General features: G+C 39.1%; 1 protein-coding gene across 4 annotated transcripts in view; it reads right to left on the bottom strand.

Moving 5' to 3' along the window:
- The window catches only part of ablim3 (actin binding LIM protein family, member 3), a 316,208-nt gene that overhangs the window by 150,531 nt on the left and 148,136 nt on the right, over positions 1 to 17,541 (bottom strand). For all 4 annotated transcript variants that reach the window (XM_059650745.1, XM_059650743.1, XM_059650744.1 and 1 more), the window contains one exon: positions 12,344 to 12,459. In XM_059650745.1, the coding sequence (XP_059506728.1) occupies positions 12,344 to 12,459 (116 nt within the window). The remainder of the gene's footprint in view (positions 1 to 12,343; positions 12,460 to 17,541) is intronic.

Below are 17,541 nucleotides of genomic sequence, written 5' to 3'. Positions count from 1 at the left end.
GCAAGTTTGATACAAAATTGGCTTGACTGTAGAAGACAGAGGGTAGTTGTGGAGGGGTATAAGCCATTTAGATGAAAATGTACGTGGTCTGATTACCAAGTTGATAGATGACACAAAATTTAGTGGAGTTATGGACAGTGAAAAAGGTTATCAAAAGATACAACAGGATGTAGATCAGTTGGAAAGTTAGGTGGAGAAATGGCAGATAGAGTTTAATCTGGATAAGTGAGAGGTGGTGCATTTTGAAAGGTCAAATGCAAGAGGACAAGACATAGTAAATGGCAAGACCCTTGGGAACATTTATATATGGAGGAATCCTGGGGTGCGAGTCCACAGTTCTGTGAAAGTGGCAATGTAACAGGATAAGGTGGTAAAGAAGACAATGACATGCTTGCCTTCATCAGTCCGGGCACTGAGTATAATAGTTGTCAAATCTTGTTGCAACTGTATAAAACTTTAGTTAGGCCACAATTGGAGTATTATGTGCAGTTCTGGTCAGCACACTATAGGAAGAATGTGGAGGTTATGGAGAGGGCGCAGAAGAGGTTGACCAGAATGTTGCCTATGCTGGAGTGTATTGGCAATAAGGAGAGGTTTTATAAACTTAGATTGTTTTTGCTACAGTGTCAGAGGCTGAGGAGCAACCTGATAGAAATACATAAAATTATGACAGGAATGGATAGAGTGGATAGTCAGAATCTTTTTCCCAGGATGGAAATACTGAATAGTAAGGGGCCTAGGTTTATGGTGAGAGGATGTAAGTTTAAAGGAGATGTGCGAGGCAAGAGTTTTTACACAGAGAGTGTTAGGTGCCTGGAATGTTCTGCCAGAGGAAGTGGTAGAAGCAGGTATGTTAGCAAAGTTTATGAGGCATTTAGACAGACACATGAACAGACAGGGAATAGAGGGATATGTAGGCAGGTGGGATTAGTTTAGAATGGCATCATGGTCAGCACAGAAAGGGGTGGGCTGAATGGCATGTTCCTGTGCAGTACTGTTCTATGTTTAAGATCTCATCAATGAGGAAGATCAGGGAGAAGGTAAGACAGCAGCAGAAAAAGGAATGCTATGGCAAGACCTTATCACAAGTTGCTGAGCGTTTACCTTATCAGTTTTTTGCTGCCCTGAAAGCTCACACAAAGGCCTTTTATGCTCACAGTCCTTGTCACATCTTTCACCACTTTCTTAAATGTGTATTAAGGAACAGAGACACCATTTGAAATCAATGTCATATTGACAAAGCAGACTCAGAAGTTGCTACAAAAACATGCTAGAGATCAAAGTACCAAATATAATAAAGATGATAAATTAAACCTGCATCACAATAATTGTCTCATATTTATTTCAGCCCTAGTATTAACCTGTGGTTTGTTTTGACACCTTTCCCATCACTGGCCCCTTCTGTCAAAGTGGGATTGCGGTTGGCAGGCCTTCCTGCTCCACTGAGGTGGGGACAGAATGAGGCTTATTAAAAAAAAACTTATTAACCACAGCTACCTGGATTCTCCTGACAACCTCTAGCTTTCAGCCTCTGGCTGGGAAAATGGGAGGAGGGTGATGGGGAGGGATAGGATGGGGAGATGGGAATGTTATTTCAGTAGTTTGGCGCTATGCTCCCAGGTGCAGACTGTGGGACCAGCACTCCACAGAGGTTTCCTGGTCTTTTCTTCCTGCCTGCAACCAAAGCTGTGGAGTGATCCTTCCCACCCTCCAGCTTGACGACTGAAGTAGGTCTATATTTACTTTCAAACAATTTAGTGAGAGTCCCTCTATGTTGAAGAGACCTCCACTGGTCTCCCTGGACTGCTGTTTGCTGCTCCAGTCAAGTAAGATGCCCTCTGACTATCACTCTGGATTTTGAGATTTGAATCTCTAACCATGTCACTTAAGGTAATGTCTTTGTGAAGGTCCCAGTGACAGACTCTTTGAGGTTCAGACCCTGCAAACAGTTCTGATGTGTCCAATATGAAAGTATCATCCCATGATCTCAGCATAGCAGGTAGAAGATTGCAGTATGGAGATTTGGCTGATAATTCCTGGGTTTAACAGCAAAAAAAAGCTTGATTGTAATTTGCTTCACCTCAGCTGCTGTTGGGCTCATCTGAATCACCAGGCCACGACAGGCATTGTTTCAGGGTAGGAAAAGGGAAGACAATGCTAGCACATGCTGAGAGGGAACAGAGCAGATTTACCCCATGCCACACAATCCTGAAATGCAATTTACCTTCAGTAGTTGAAACCTTGTTTCAGGAGGTGTATTTCTACTTTAAATATGCCTCAGGAGGCCTAACATATAAAAGAACAGAGGACAGTTTGTTTTTTGATGTGATTATTTGTGTCTTTGCAGCCATTCTAAAACTGTAATGATCCCATATCATAACCTCTTGGTTAACTGCCCAAATCACACTCAAGTTAATATAAGGACTCAAACAACACATCTACTCTTAATATTTCCTACATGGTGTGGAAAAGATAGAACATTGTTTAATCATTGCAAAAAGATACATTAAGATTCAAGTGGTTGCTCCTAAAACACTCTGAGGATCACTTGTTAATTTGTTTTCAACTACCTTGGGTTTTGCTCTGAAATCTACCCGGGATGAGCTGCTTACGCTGTTGGAGCATTGTCTTTACAGGCAACAATGAAAAGGATTCCCTTCAGAAAATGATGTTGCTTGGACGACAGAAGGGTTATAAATGGAGATCCCAGGAGATCATAGTAACGCTTACTTTCATCGTCAGCACTTAAACTTAGAAAAGACAATTTGTACAGCATCTTTTACAACCTACAAAAGGCCAGAACACTTTGTTGTCTATTACTTTTGTAGTGTAGTCACTTCTCTATTTTGTAAGCACCCAGACAAGTGATTTATACACAGCAATATTCCACACACCCAATCAGATTACTGGATAAGCAAATTAACCGTTAATTTGTATACTTGATGTTGATTAAATGGGTTTTTTTGATCAGAATTCTAATCTTTTATGGCAATCTGAAAAGGAAACCATGATTTAATTGTTCAGTGATATCTCTAGTAAAAGTTACTTTTTCAATAGTGTATCACAACATTAACTTGAACCTACAATTCTGAATCTTCCCAACTAACTAGCAGTGACAATTTCCCAAGTAAGTGATGTCAATTTGGAGATTTGCTCATCAGCGACTTGTATTGGAAAAGGACGCACTGTCTATGCCAATAAAAGTCTATCCTTTATCCTTTCTCCAAAAATCTAAATGCCATAGATGCTTCTACTATTATCTTATGGTGGGAAAGAAGGTATGCTATATTCATCTTGGTGACTTTTAAAAGTGGTGCAATGGTATCTATCTACTTATTATTTACTTAATACAACATTTAGTTTGGCACATGACAATTTCTAAACTAATCTTGTTTTGAAATTTAATTTCTTAATAATTGAATTTAATGCTCCCGCCCAGGAATGGGAGGTTTTGTGGAGAGACCTGTAAAGTTGGCGGGGGGAAGCACAGGGCTGGGGAGCCAATTGCCAACCTGACTCCTCCAATAAGATCAAGGGCAGAGTCGGTAAAGGTGGCCTTCCTGCCACTTAATTGATCAAGGCTCTGAAGTGGCCAACTAAGGGTTACTTGAGGGCCTCATCCATTGCTGCTGGTATTCCACTACTGGTGAGGAGCAATGGTTGAGGGTGGGCTACAAGCCACATTGTGAGGCCATGAGATGTACATTGGCGGGTTTCCCTGCAGGAGTGAGATAGGAATACACCCAAGTAAACACCGCTTTCTCTTATCCACCTCAAACCAAATCCCACTAAAACTTTCTGAACATACCTGATTGATCAGCCGGTGATTCCAACCCACCGACCTTTTCATGGATCTACATGGATGCTGCTGCTCTTCGGTTTCCTGTAATTCCACTTGTGGCCACCATGCCTAATGGCAGTGTGAATTTGAAGAGTTGTGAGTTTTGGTTTTGCTGGCAGATCTTGAAGGTGGATTCTTTGCTTCAAGGACCAGACTTTGACAACAGATTCTTTATTTATTCATTAGATGAGGGCGTTGCTGGCTGGATAGCATTTATTGCCCATCCCTAATTGCCCAGAGGGCAGTTAAGAGTCAACCACATTGCTGTGGGTCTGGAGTTACATTTAGGCCACACCAGGTAAGGATGGCAGTTTCCTTCCCTAAAGGACATGAGTGAACCAGATGGGTTTTTTTCCAATAATTGACAATGGATTCAAGGTCATCATTAGATTCTTAATTCCAGACATTTATTGAATTCAAATTCCACCATCTGATGTGGCGGGATTTGAACCTGGGTCCCCAGAACATTAGAGATAATGGGAACTGCAGATGCTGGAGATTCCAAGATAATAAAATGTGAGGCTGGATGAACACAGCAGGCCAAGCAGCATCCGAGATGCTGCTTGGCCTGCTGTGTTCATCCAGCCTCACATTTTATTATCCGCAGAACATTATCTGGGTCTCTGAATTAACAGTCCAGCAATAATATCATTAGGCCATCACCTCCGTCTGGAGGAGGAGGTATGAGGTAGGTATATATAGTAGGTATCAAATGTCTGCAGAGATTATCCATCTTTCCAGTCATTAAATGATTTCACTGAATAATTACATAGAAGTTAGCTATACAATAGAAACAAAACCAGATGGACTGCCTGTTATTCACTGAGACACCAGGCATCAAATGGACTGCAGTGTTTCAAGAAGGCAGTACACCATCTCCTTCTTAAAAAGCATTTAGAGATGGCCAACAAATGCGGGCCCAACCAGTGACACCCACTTCCTACAGACAAATAAAACAAATACCTGAGATTGCACAATTAGGATGGAGGATGATGTTTTTACTCCAGTTAATTGAACTATTAGTGAATTTATTTTTGTAGCTACTTCCTTTAAAGAAGTTACTACTTAAATCAACTTAAGGATAGTTTGTGTGAAAGTAAAGCATCTGGAAGATGTTGTTAAACTGGGAATAACTGTTGTTTCTGGGCTTGGTCACTATGATCGAGCTTACTCCTAATCTTGGGTTTAAAATGTCTCGCACAGTTTTGTTTATAAGCACTAACGTAAAACACAGAACATTATGGCACACAACCACATTTTCATATCGCCACAAAATCAGACGAAGGAATAGCATTTGTAAGTATGCATCTATTTTTTAGTATTCACATATATTTCAAACTGATGAATGTTGTGGACGATTATCACCATTGTTAAAGCCTTTAAATTCAATTTATGATCATATGAATTTAATTCTGATTTTGTGCAACTGCAATTCTTTATCATTTACATTTTAACTTAATATTTAAAATAACAAACTTAAACTGATGGGCAAGGCTTTTAGAGCATTCCTTCCAATCACCTCAACAGAGCTGGATTCTAAAAGATGTTCTTCCTTTGGAGGTTGAAGTATTTAAAATAAATAAGGTTGTGTAACTTCAGTGGAATTACAAGTTAACATATATCATACCCCCTAAGTTGAAATTTGGTACAGTCTTGCCTCCAGAAACCAATCAATCTCAATCTCTTGTTCTCTCTTTCTCTTTTGCTCTCCATGTCTAAATTCTATGCTCTATGTCGTGTCTTGAGGATGATGATCACATTAGGAAATAGAAACGCTGCACTGTACATTAGGAAGTACGCTTCTGATGCTAGTACATAACCTGTTGAATATTACTTGTCACCCTTCCTCCTATATTTAGCCAAGTGAGTGGAGTTTTCCACTGAAGCAATTATTGACAGATGAAAGGATGTTTCTTAGCTGCGAAATGCGAGTTCACTCAAGTTTGGCTCTGTTCAAATATTAATCAAAGTTGGGATTTCAACTCTACTGTTGAGAAAACCAACATTCTACATATTGAGGATATCCACTTGCTCAATGTTCATTTCCCTCAAAGTATGAGTAAGATTTACATCAGTGACACTTGTACTTTTAATACAGAATATCACCCGATAACACTATACTTTAGACAGAATTACTAGAATGGTTACAGCATACTGCTCCTTTTCAAACAGATTTGATTCAATTGAACCATCCACATATTCTCAAGAAAAGCTTTTCTCATACCACTTTTACGTCTTCTGTGAATTACTTTAAATTTGTGCCTTCTCATTCTTGATCCTTTCACAAATGAAAACAGTGTCTTTCTGTCTATCCTGTCCGACACTCCACCCCCAGCTTTCTCTTCCCCAAAGAAAACACCAACACTCCTAACTTCTCTTATCTATCATCATAACTGAAGTTCCTCAATCCCTGGACTCATTGTTGTGAAATTTTAGTGTACCGATGTAAGAGGATAACAGGGCCAGTGGGGGGAAACTACATATTGATATTCCTGGTTCCATTGAGACAAGTTTGGAGGTGGAAAGCTGAACAGTGAGGGCACCTTGGTGCATTTTTACCACCACAACTTTCCTCACAGTTGACTCAGAAAAGCATTGATGGCTCACTCCACAAGGTGAGAAGCCAACTTGGCCCCACTTACGAGCTGGCACCAATAATTTCCCACTGCTGGAGTAGCCCACCTTCATCCAAGTGTAAAGTCTGCCAGCTCATTTCAGGCAGGTGTCTAGCAGTAAACCAGCTAGCTACTCGACTCAGAAGCCCAATGTCCTAAAGATAGGGCCACAGTGATCAATAGCTGCAAACTTACTACCACTTTTCCTATGGGGTTTTTCCTTCATCCGAGGGGTTTGAATAGCTTCAGCTGTCTTTAGTTGATGATTTCTCTGGAAGCAAACTAGGCTGCGTCCGAGTCAAAACGTCTTGACCATAACCTCAGCAGCACCACTCTCCCAATGGGACTGCAGGCCTGGGCCATCACAATGCACCCACTGTCCGTGTCTCCACTTCCCTGGTCCACTTTCTGTCCCGGAGTCGACAGAATTTCTGGAGGCAACTTCTTCATTGATTCTTGACTGGTTTATGAAACCAACTTGGCATTGTGACAATTGAGAAGATCTAGCCCTATAGTTACAGGCAGAGACTTGGAGCACCTAGGACTATTTCCAGTGGAGCAAAACGGTTGTGAGAAAGTTTGCAAAATATTGAAGGTTTTTCAGTTGAGGAAAACTATTTTGCCTGGTTGGTAAGACAGTAATCACTGTTCACCAAGAGATTGAGGTGAAAGTTTAGACAAAAATGTAGAGGAAGTTGGAACATGGAATCCCTCACACATGGACACAAAGAGCGTTCCTGACTATGGCAACAGATGGAATAATAAATTTTTGTAGTCTGTCCTTGATGTGGGAGGATTTTAAAGTTAAGACCACTGCATGGTTGAATGACAAAACATATTTTTTAAAAGGAAATGCCTCAAAATGTTTTCTTTCCTGCAGCCACGACATAAAATACTTTGAACTTTGAATATAATGGAAGAAATCTGGAAATACAGCAAGTTCAGCACAATGTATTACTTGACAGGAAGTATGCTGGTTCTCAAACTAATATGAAATGAGGAAACAATAGCGATAGCCATATCCTGCCCTGGCTAAACAACAACCTACCAGTTCAGGATCTCGATTTAACCATCAACATGTTTAAATTTTCCTTGGTTTGCCAGCTGTCAGGCAACAGAGGAAAACATTCTTGCCAAGGTCAGCTTGGAAAGTTTCATTTTGAAGGAAGTCAGACCACCCCCCCCCCACTGAGTTCATAAAGGTTGCAAGTTAAACTAAGAATACAGTTTGAAAATTGAATGCATGCTAGGGTACTTTAATTACAATTCTGTACCTCAGGAGTTGAATGCTTTGCATATGGTAAAACATTGCATATTTTCAGGAATATCCATATAACAATAGCATTATCCCTTTGCAAGCTTTATGTTGTTTCTAAATGTTCAACCAAGCTAAATGATCCTACGATATTTCACAGGAAACTAGGATATGAGCATTTCAATTAAGTGAATTTGGAGAATTTACAGTATAAAATGTATCTAAATTGTTTCCTAAAGCTTTTCTGTCAGCCTCAGAATTTGTCTAAAATATTTCCTAATGTCAATACCAAATCAAAATTACCAGCCAGTGATAAGAGGTTCAATTAATAAAAATATGAATAAATTGTGCTGGGGCTGATTCACGATATTCCCAACTCTGACTGTCATGTTCTTTCTCCCATCCAGTAGGAAAGGCAAAAGGCTGCCCCTCACTGCCCCACAACAGGGAAGTGATGGGATGAAGGGATTTCTGACAGCTCTTGCAATGTTCCTGCCATCCTGATCCCTTAAAACATTAGTGACTGCCCTCAGACATGTGCAAGTAAACCCTGGGTCAAGGATAGAAGGCTCATTGAAGAAAATGAAAACCTAGAAGTGGGCCCTTTTGTGAATGCACAGCAAAGTTGGTTTACACTGTAGACATTTTTGTTCAGTTTATCTGGAGTTTGGAATAAATATTAAAACTGAAGATGATCATCCTGGGCGAAGTGTGGAATTTGTCTGTCATTTGTTAAGGGAGGTGATCTCAAAAGGCGGTTTTGCTGAGGAGTTAACCTAATCTACTGACTCCAATTTCATGCCAATAATGAAACACACCCATAGCAAATACTTGTCAGAATTGTTCATTCCATTAGGTCATGGAAAGGTCAAATAAACCTTGAATGACTTTTCAATGAGATGAAAATTTATGTCTAGACAGACACGTTGCTGATTTTATGAAGGTTTCTGGGTGATAGCACATGGGGTGACCAAAGGGAACAGTTGAGCCAGCGAACACTTAAAAAAAGATGAGATTAGATTTTTAGGGAAACAATATGGACAGCCGTGAGTAATTGGATTAATTTTCCATTACTTTTACAGTGGGCTGACTTGCAAATGATAGGCCAAATGGCTTCTCCCATATAACAAACATCTATGTTTCTATTTTTCTCAGTATGCACAATGGAAGTCTATACAGGAGTGTATATAGGACTGCAATGCCAGTCACGGGTTGTCGGGAAGGCCTATTTTTCAGGGCATCATTCCATGGAGTTTTTCTGCCGATGAGAGTAATAATTGAATTTAGGAAGACTAAGTTCTATCTTTGGTGCGCAGCGGGCATTTTTTTGTTATTTTCTTGCCCAGTGATAAAAACCCAGAAACATGAATAGCTGGCAGAATCCCCACAAACAAATCTACACCATCTGTACATGATTGCTTGCAGGCTCAAAATTGCTTAAAGAAGCTGGATAAGCAATTCTGGGCTGTAAAACAACAGGCAAAGAATGAGGAGGGATGATGTTGATACGTCACAACTATCACTTGTAGGTTGACGCACAGAAGGCCAATTCAGTAGAATGCAGAATTGCAAATTTAGGGCAAAGATCAATATTTGCAATTTGAAAACACCGCATTGCTTCCCTGTGGGAGGCCCAATAAAGTTAAGTGTCGTCAGGCACCTAAGTGGCCAGTGTCAAGCCTTCCCAGGATTTTAGGAATCATATCCATTAAGAACTTCAGGTCAATCATTGGCCACCAGCTCTCCATTGCTGGTGGTGCTTCCTTGCTTGGTGTCAGCTGCTGAAAATGCTCCAAGAATTTCATCATCGCTGAGTTCCCAGAAGCAGCATAATGGAGTAGGACCGGACCATGGAGGGAAGGTGTCAAGACAATTGGAGATGAGAGCAAGGGGTCAGGGGACTGCTTTCAGTGTCTCACATTTTTTTGATGTTGGGTCCCTGTCTGCAGGTTCATTCCCCATGAGCCCACAGGCAATCCAATTAAATTCTCGTGGGCTCAAGGGAAATGGATGTCAATTGGCTTATTAATGAGCCTAATCAATATCCCAACATGATCAAGCTAATTTTGCAAACAGGTTACTTCAATCTCACATTTAATTGGTGAGAAGTCTTCCCACTGTTGCCAGAATAACACAGGGCCTCTCCCACTATTAAGTGGACCTGACTGCCATGTTTTCTACAATGATGGTATGATCCTAAATTTTGTCCTTTATTGTTACATTCATATCCCGCCTCCTGTCTGAATAGGGTCTATGGAAGTCTATGGTCAAAGTTGTATTCCATTGCACGTTGTCACTCACTTCTTGGCTCCTCAACTATTGCTAAAGTATAAGTTATCTTGTTTGAAGTCTGGACAATCAGAGATTTCCACCAATCAAACACAAGGAAGACTGATCAGTTTGCATTTGATCCTCACTCTGTACTGTTCCCAAACTATTGATTCCATCCCTCTCTCCCTACTATTTGTCTGAGGCTGATCCAGTTTGCACAGTTGTTAGTTTATATTTGATCCTGAGGTGAGCTGCAATGAGCTGACCATGTATCTGTGCCATTATGACCAGTACCTAGATCTACCTCAGTAGCATTTCCCAGTAGTGCCCAACTTAGCTCATGTGCTACTGAAACCACTATCCATACCTTTGACACATCGTGACTTAGCGATTCTAATGTACTAATGACCAACTTCTTAAGAAATGCTTTGATTTTACAACTCGTATCCTTATTTTCAAAACCAAGCATGGCCTCTGCTCTTCTCATCTTTGATACTTCCTGCAATGTCATAGCCCTCCAAGATAACTGAACTCATCTAATTTTGTCCTCTTGAGAGGCCCTGATTTTAATTGCCTTACCCATTGTGGTGATATCTTCAGTTTCCCAGGTGTTTAGAAATTCCTTTTCTAAACCTTTCCATGTGCGAGCTCTCTTACCTCCTTTAAGATACTCTCTGAAATTTGCTACTTTGATTAAGTTTTGATCATGTCATTTTATATAATTTGGTGTCAAATTTTGCTTTGTAATCTTTCTGTGAAACATCTTGAGATATTTCATTATGTTAAAAGGTACAAGATGTTGTAGACACTTTCATAAATCATAGAAATATAGAATCCCTACAGTGTGGAAATAAGCCCTTCAGCCCAACAAGTCCACACCGACCCTCAGAGCATCCCACCCAGACCCATCCCCATATAACCCACCTAATTTACACATCCCTGAACACTACAGGCAATTTAGGACGGCCAATCCACCTAGCCTTCACATCTTTTGATTTCTGGTATTGTGCTCTTAGTTAACCATTCTGGGCAAAATGCAAGAATCGCCAAAACCATGATCAATTAGAATCCCAGAAGACACAATTGTATTAACCTAGATTCTTTCAGAGTTTACGGTGGGACTGGATCTAGAAGTTCAATGCCATTTCTCCCACAGTAGGGCAAATGAGTGATTCTTGACTCAAGCATGAGATAAACCTGAACTTAACATAGACAGTTTAACTTGGTTTGGCTTTGAATTTTAAAAGGGCTATTGGTGGTGAGGGCATAATGTGGCATAGGTTAATATCGATGGGGCATGTGGATTAGGAGTAGGGAGAAAGGATGGCATTGGCTGGACAGCCTTATGCATAACAAAACAGCAGGATGAATTCACAGAGAATCAAAGGTCATCTCGTTTACCTTTTAAAAAGGCTGTCTCGGCATTCAGGAACCCCTGTAGTAACTTCTGATCTGTGCCCATTGTTAGCAGGCCTGACCCCACCCCAAATACAGCTCGAAATCCACCTCCTTCACCTAAACCAAGATCCCACCATTCAGAGATAGTAGGAACTGCAGATGCTGGAGAATCTGAGATAACAAGTTGTATTGCTGGATGAACACAGCAGGCCAAGCAGCATCAGAGGAGCAGGAAAGCTGACGTTTTGGGCCTAGACCCTTCATCCAGCTCTACACCTTGTTATCCCATTATTCAGTTGAGTTTCACTCATGGTAAGCACAGAAAACTGATTAATTTCCCTGCTACTGGAGCCGGGAGTGAAGATCCAGGCTGACATCTCTTCAAGTATACTCTTGGAACATACAGACAAGTGTATGTAGCTTTGCTGGTTTAAATCTGATGCATATTGAGAATACTGCATTCCCACAACAAAGTTGGGTAGAACACATGTGGGGGATATGTGTCCCAAACAGAAAAGCAGATGTAGCAGCTCTGATATTTTCCAGGTTGCAGAGAGAGGGTCGGAAATCCTTTCCTGCAAGCATTTGTAACATAGTCTCTTTACCCAAAGGCACAGACCACCTATCAAGACAGCCAAATGGTCTATAAACTGTAACAAACTGCCAAGTGTTATTCACCATAAACTGTATTTTAGCTTCAAAATGAGACTTGTTATGTTACTTGTCATCTTAAAGGGCAGCTCTACATGTTGAAATTAGCTTGCAATGTGTTAATATCAGTTTTGAGAAATTTAAGACATAATTATTCCCTGAATTAACTGTTTTGTATAATAAAAAAGACTGAATTAAGTTTCGAATGGGGATTGAAAGGCAGAAGAGAAAGATAAGTGAGGCTGCAAACAGGAATGATCTAAACACACAAAGGAAATTAAACCAGTAAGAATGAAAAACAATGATACTTACGACTGGGTCCATGAATCTTTATCGGCTCAGAAGCAGTCATCAATGTGTGAGAGCATTGCTGGCATACACAATCTTTCCCACTGAAAGTAACACGGTCTCCAACTGGGAATGGTTTTCTAAAGGGGAATAATGAGCATTTTGAACAAAATATGTGCAACGGTCTAACCATCACTCTTTCACATTCTTTAAAATATAATTATTTACAACAAATTCCAAGTTAGCCACATTGATAGGCAGACTGAAGAATGGCAGCTGCTTTCTAACCATGAATATATGTTGTTTAATAATTGTTTGCTCTTGTATTCCTACGTGTCCAATGTGTTCAATTAACACATAATGCTTGTCTAAGCTTGTTTTCAATAAAAACACTCAATATTGTAGCTGCATTTACCTGACTGAGGTTAATTGAGATTTTTTAAAGGTATAAGATTGTGGTGTGTTCGATACAGGATGTTATTGAAGTGAAGCTTAAGATGTCTGCCTATAGCACCAAAGGCTATATAACTAAGTCAGACTAAGTCAAATATTTGGACATGATTATATTTCAATTCAAATATCAGGCCATGTGGTATGGTTACCCATTTTTTCCAACTATATACACTACTATTCCCATGCCTCAGCAGTTCATTCTTTTTCATCAGTTTCTACCTATGCATTGTACACATTGTTATTAAATTGTGCTGGTGTCTTAACAGCATTTGTACATGTTGGTTTCACTGATTGTACCTCTCAGTGATGTTTATGTCTATTGTGTTTGTTGACGTTGTTGTTTCATTTCTGTGATTAGGCTTCTGTGGACCTCTGGGTTGGATGGTTGATATATGATCTGAATGGGTGGTGCGTCCACCTCTTTCTGCAGTTGAGGAACATGTTACTCAGTTAGGTGTAGGTATCTTCAGTTCATTTGGTACTTCTGATCACTCACTTCCATTGCATACGATTGAGGTGACGACTATTCTGTGCAGGTCCCAAATTGCTACTTGGGCTGGTTTTTGTTGAAAGAATTGGAAGTTTGTACCCTGTCTGGCTTTCTAATACTCGACTCTCTCAATGTTCCAGCGGTCTTGTCGAAAAAAAATTAGCTTTCTACTGTTTCACTTTGATTTTTTTCACTCACACTTGTTCCTACTTCTGGCTTCTGCTGCTTTACTATTAACTGGAGAATAGTTTGTGTGCAGCATGATTTTAGTCTTTGTACTGGCGTGATCGTGTAAACTTCAGAACTTTAATAACTTTAATAAATACTTCTCATGGATTGAAAGATGTAGCACTAGCTCTGAATAGAATCAACTGTTAAGGGACAAAGACAAACTGTCAGGCAGGAATTGAAAGCAATTGGCCAGTTTGGGAAAAGGAGTCAAAGCTAAATAAACAAAACTGTTTTAGCAACTGCCTGATAACTGGCTGCTTTATGCCACAACGACAAATGATTGCCTACAGAAGAATTTTAAGGAATTAATGGCAGAAAAGTTGTGTTTTCAAACTGACAGTAAATGCCAATGTAACAAGGAACAGGGAAGCTACTTCTAATAAGAAAGCAAACTATGAATTAAGGTGGAATATATTGAAAGTCTCTTTCAAACAGTGGTTAAAATCAAGTGACCCTTTTTGTGTTGTATGGACTCTATGACTCAAGGACTGTTACTTGTTGTAATCTACTTAAAAATATCTGTAGCTCTTGTATAATTCTGCCATTGTTCATGGAAAAATTGTCAGTTTGGCCTCATATTTCCAGTAATTTGAACAGGCGCTGTTGGGGAAAAGCTTGAGCCATTTTAACTTGAGCTGCATTTACACTTTCTTTTTAGTCTTTTTTCAGTCATAGCTCACAGCTGCACAGCTGATCTTCTTTTAAATTTCATCACTGGAAACTCACCATGTCTGGGACCATGTTTCAAATGTATAACGCGCCAATGTGTTCAACATGAAGCCTTCATCAAAGTGAAGTTCAAGATACAAACCTTTGAGATGTGTGCATCATGGTAGAAGCCAAGGAAGACTCGGACAGGCATTTCACATGATTGTATTTCAATGTCAATAGTGTTTAAGCATTAAAACACCAAAACGAAAAGTAGCAGTGAGACCGAACCCATACTCTAACTTATTCCCTGAGCATGAATCTGGTTTTGCAGATTGACCATCCATTAGAAAATACATCTTTTCTTCATCTCCATTCTCAAGTACTTTGCACTTCTACCAATAGCCATTTACTTGCCTTCACTAGGTGTTTATTCTCTCATTTTGATGTATTGAACCAATTCCTATTAATAGGATCACATTCTGAACACATTAGCTCTTAGAAATCGTTGTAAACACCATCCTGGAGAAAGGGGCATCTTTATTAATTAAATATTACATAATATAAGAAGACACCTGCTGACATTGAAAAAGAGGTCTTTAACGTGATAAATTGCTATGGAAGGAAATTCTTATTTTTGAATGATATCAACCACTAGCTCCAAAATTAATTTGTAGTAACAAGACATAACTTTAATTTCTGGGAGTACCACTCAAAATTTTCAGTAATGAAGGATCAGGATTTAAATAATTACATTTTCTGAAACTAACATGAAATGAAAACATCTGCAAATGCGTGAACATATCATCTGCTGGACTGTAAGTTGAATTAAATTGGTTTGGAATCCTCCTCTATCAAAAACAGATGCTTCTCTTTAGGCAACACACTAACTCTACAAAGTAGTAATCTATTCCTATTCCCTAATTTTGTGAAACTTGGCAAAATCATTCCTTTAGGATTTCACCATCTCAAACCTGTCAACAAGTTTTTGATTTCATAAAGAATTTCTCTTAATTTATCTTTTAGTGTTTTACTCCTCCTTTGTCCCTCTGTCACCCCATCCCACCACTATCCTGAGGTAAATATTAAATACATTAGTTTCTCTATTTTGTTTTTTACTTCAATGATCTGAGTCCTGGAATCTATTTCAATCTTACACTTTCCTGTTAGCAGCTTTCCCTTAGTGATCATTCTGGAGTCATTTGGCTAATTCTTTTGTCTTTCTTTAACCCTGTTTAGAACTGAGAGTGGTCATGAGAGGGAATAAAATGGGCCAACATATTCCTGCTAACTTATTGCTGAAGACTGTCTCATTCCTAACTGATCTTGATGAACCTCGATATAGTCAGCTGGCACTCTTACCCCAGAAACAGTCCCATCCTGGCATCAGATCTGATGCTGCCTGATCTGCTGAGTTCCTCCAGCTTCACACTAAGTTATCTCAAGTCTCAATCAGCACTGCCATAGCTACTTCCTCAAAACTTAATGCAGTTTAAAACATTCCTTGTTATTTAAAAGGGATCCGTAGCTGCTGTCAGATAATGCTGAAAGCTAATCCTGTGTGCATTATGTCTCAAGGTTGGTACGTCAATATATTTTTATGCATTATGTTTATTATATCATCATTGAATCATAGTGTTTGACCCGAGTGAATAAATGACTCAGACTCCAATTAACCTGGGATCATGTGAAGCACCACGGGTTGTTGAAAGTATGCTGTTCTGTAATAATCAAATTGCTCAACATTAACTAAGGCACTTAGTTATAGGTGAATGTAATGCTTGTACGTAATAATGGCTCTAATAAATTTATGTTGGAGACTTCAAAATAGTAATAAATTGTGCCTAGTTTCTTATGATACAGGAGCTAACATAAGAACTGCCACAACGGGTAAAATATGTGTTGGATGCAAAATCCCATCCTGGCTGGCAGCAATGGCCATTTTTAAGTAAGAGTTGTGGTATTATGAGCAACAAATATTTGGAAAAGTAACTGAAGACCAACCAGCAGCTTTGGACTTCAGGGAATTTGCATAATCAACAGAATTAGCTTCTATGAATACAGACAGCTGTACAGATCTGTATTTGAGGCATTAAGCACCAACAAGACATCATCCAAATTTCAAAGACTTCCTCAATTGAAAATAAAAATAGTTGCAGCCCAATTTTAGCTGGATGTTGGATCTTCTGTCATGACAGATGATTCAAAAGTAGCAAACTGACAATAGCTACAGTGTCTGATTCTTAAAAGATAAAAACTTTTAATTTTACTAACACGAGGCAAAAGTTTTTAAAATGAATTAAACTGACTTTAAAGTACAATGCAATGTCTTAAGCCTGAATTATAGATATCAGAAACCTTGTAATGTAATGTGCATCTAGTGACACCTTTGTTAAAACAACATATGCAAGTCAATTTTTACAGATGAATCAACAGGTGATCAAGAGAAAAGAGTTAAATTTTGCTTACTAGTAGTTACTTCTAATCTTTATTTAAGAGATTGGAGGCTTAAAGCTTCCATAGTTTCATCTCATTAAAGCACAATGTTGTTCATGGAATGCTGTATTGTTAAAATCTTTTACACTGGTATAGTTAATCCCTCAACCTTCTAGCATTCCTTTTTGAATACTTACTCCTAAAGTAAATATTTGTCCTGTCAGCATCTGAAAAGATTTGGATGATTAGCATTGGCAGCTTACTCATTGCATGCATATCAGACCCAGTCAACAAATATAATTGGACTTCCTGCCAAAGCCATCAGGTAGGCAAAGCAAAAGCTCCATCCAACACCTTCCCAATCTGCATTCCATATCGCCTTACATTCTCAGGCTTTTTAAAGTCTTAGTGATACTCTAATGGCATTCAAAGTTCACAGACCACTTCAAATAATCAATACTCTGCTTCTGTTACTCTTATGATAGATTTTGGTGCAAAGACCATTTGCCTCTTATGAATTTGAAATTTGCTGCCTTTACATTCTTAAATTCTTATTCTTACGGCATTCAAAATTAAAGCAATTTACAATTCAATTCTTTCAAATTTCTTTTTTTTATTTCATGTTGTTCCTCTAAGAAATGATTAGATACGGTAGTTAAGTCATTCTGAAATCTGGCAGCACATCATTGTACTCTATCAACTAGAAGAAAGAGAACAAAACATTGGCTCCCTTTGCTGACATTAGCTTCCGCATAAAGTTTTTCTGAGACAAACAAAGTAGTGTTATGCGTGAGAGAGCCCATGAGGATCTGTTGTCACTTTTAATGGGAGAGGCTGTTCTGAATCCTAAACAAGGCTAAATTAGTTCTAATTAAAATGCTGTTGTCCAAATAAATATCATTTAGTCCAGCTTAATCAAGCTTGGAAATATCATGGATTAAATTCAGCAGATGCAGTTGCACTA

Source organism: Stegostoma tigrinum, chromosome 13, assembly GCF_030684315.1.
Source record: "Stegostoma tigrinum isolate sSteTig4 chromosome 13, sSteTig4.hap1, whole genome shotgun sequence".
NCBI classification, from domain to species: Eukaryota; Metazoa; Chordata; class Chondrichthyes; order Orectolobiformes; family Stegostomatidae; genus Stegostoma; species Stegostoma tigrinum.
This window is presented reverse-complemented; position numbering and strand designations above follow the sequence as displayed.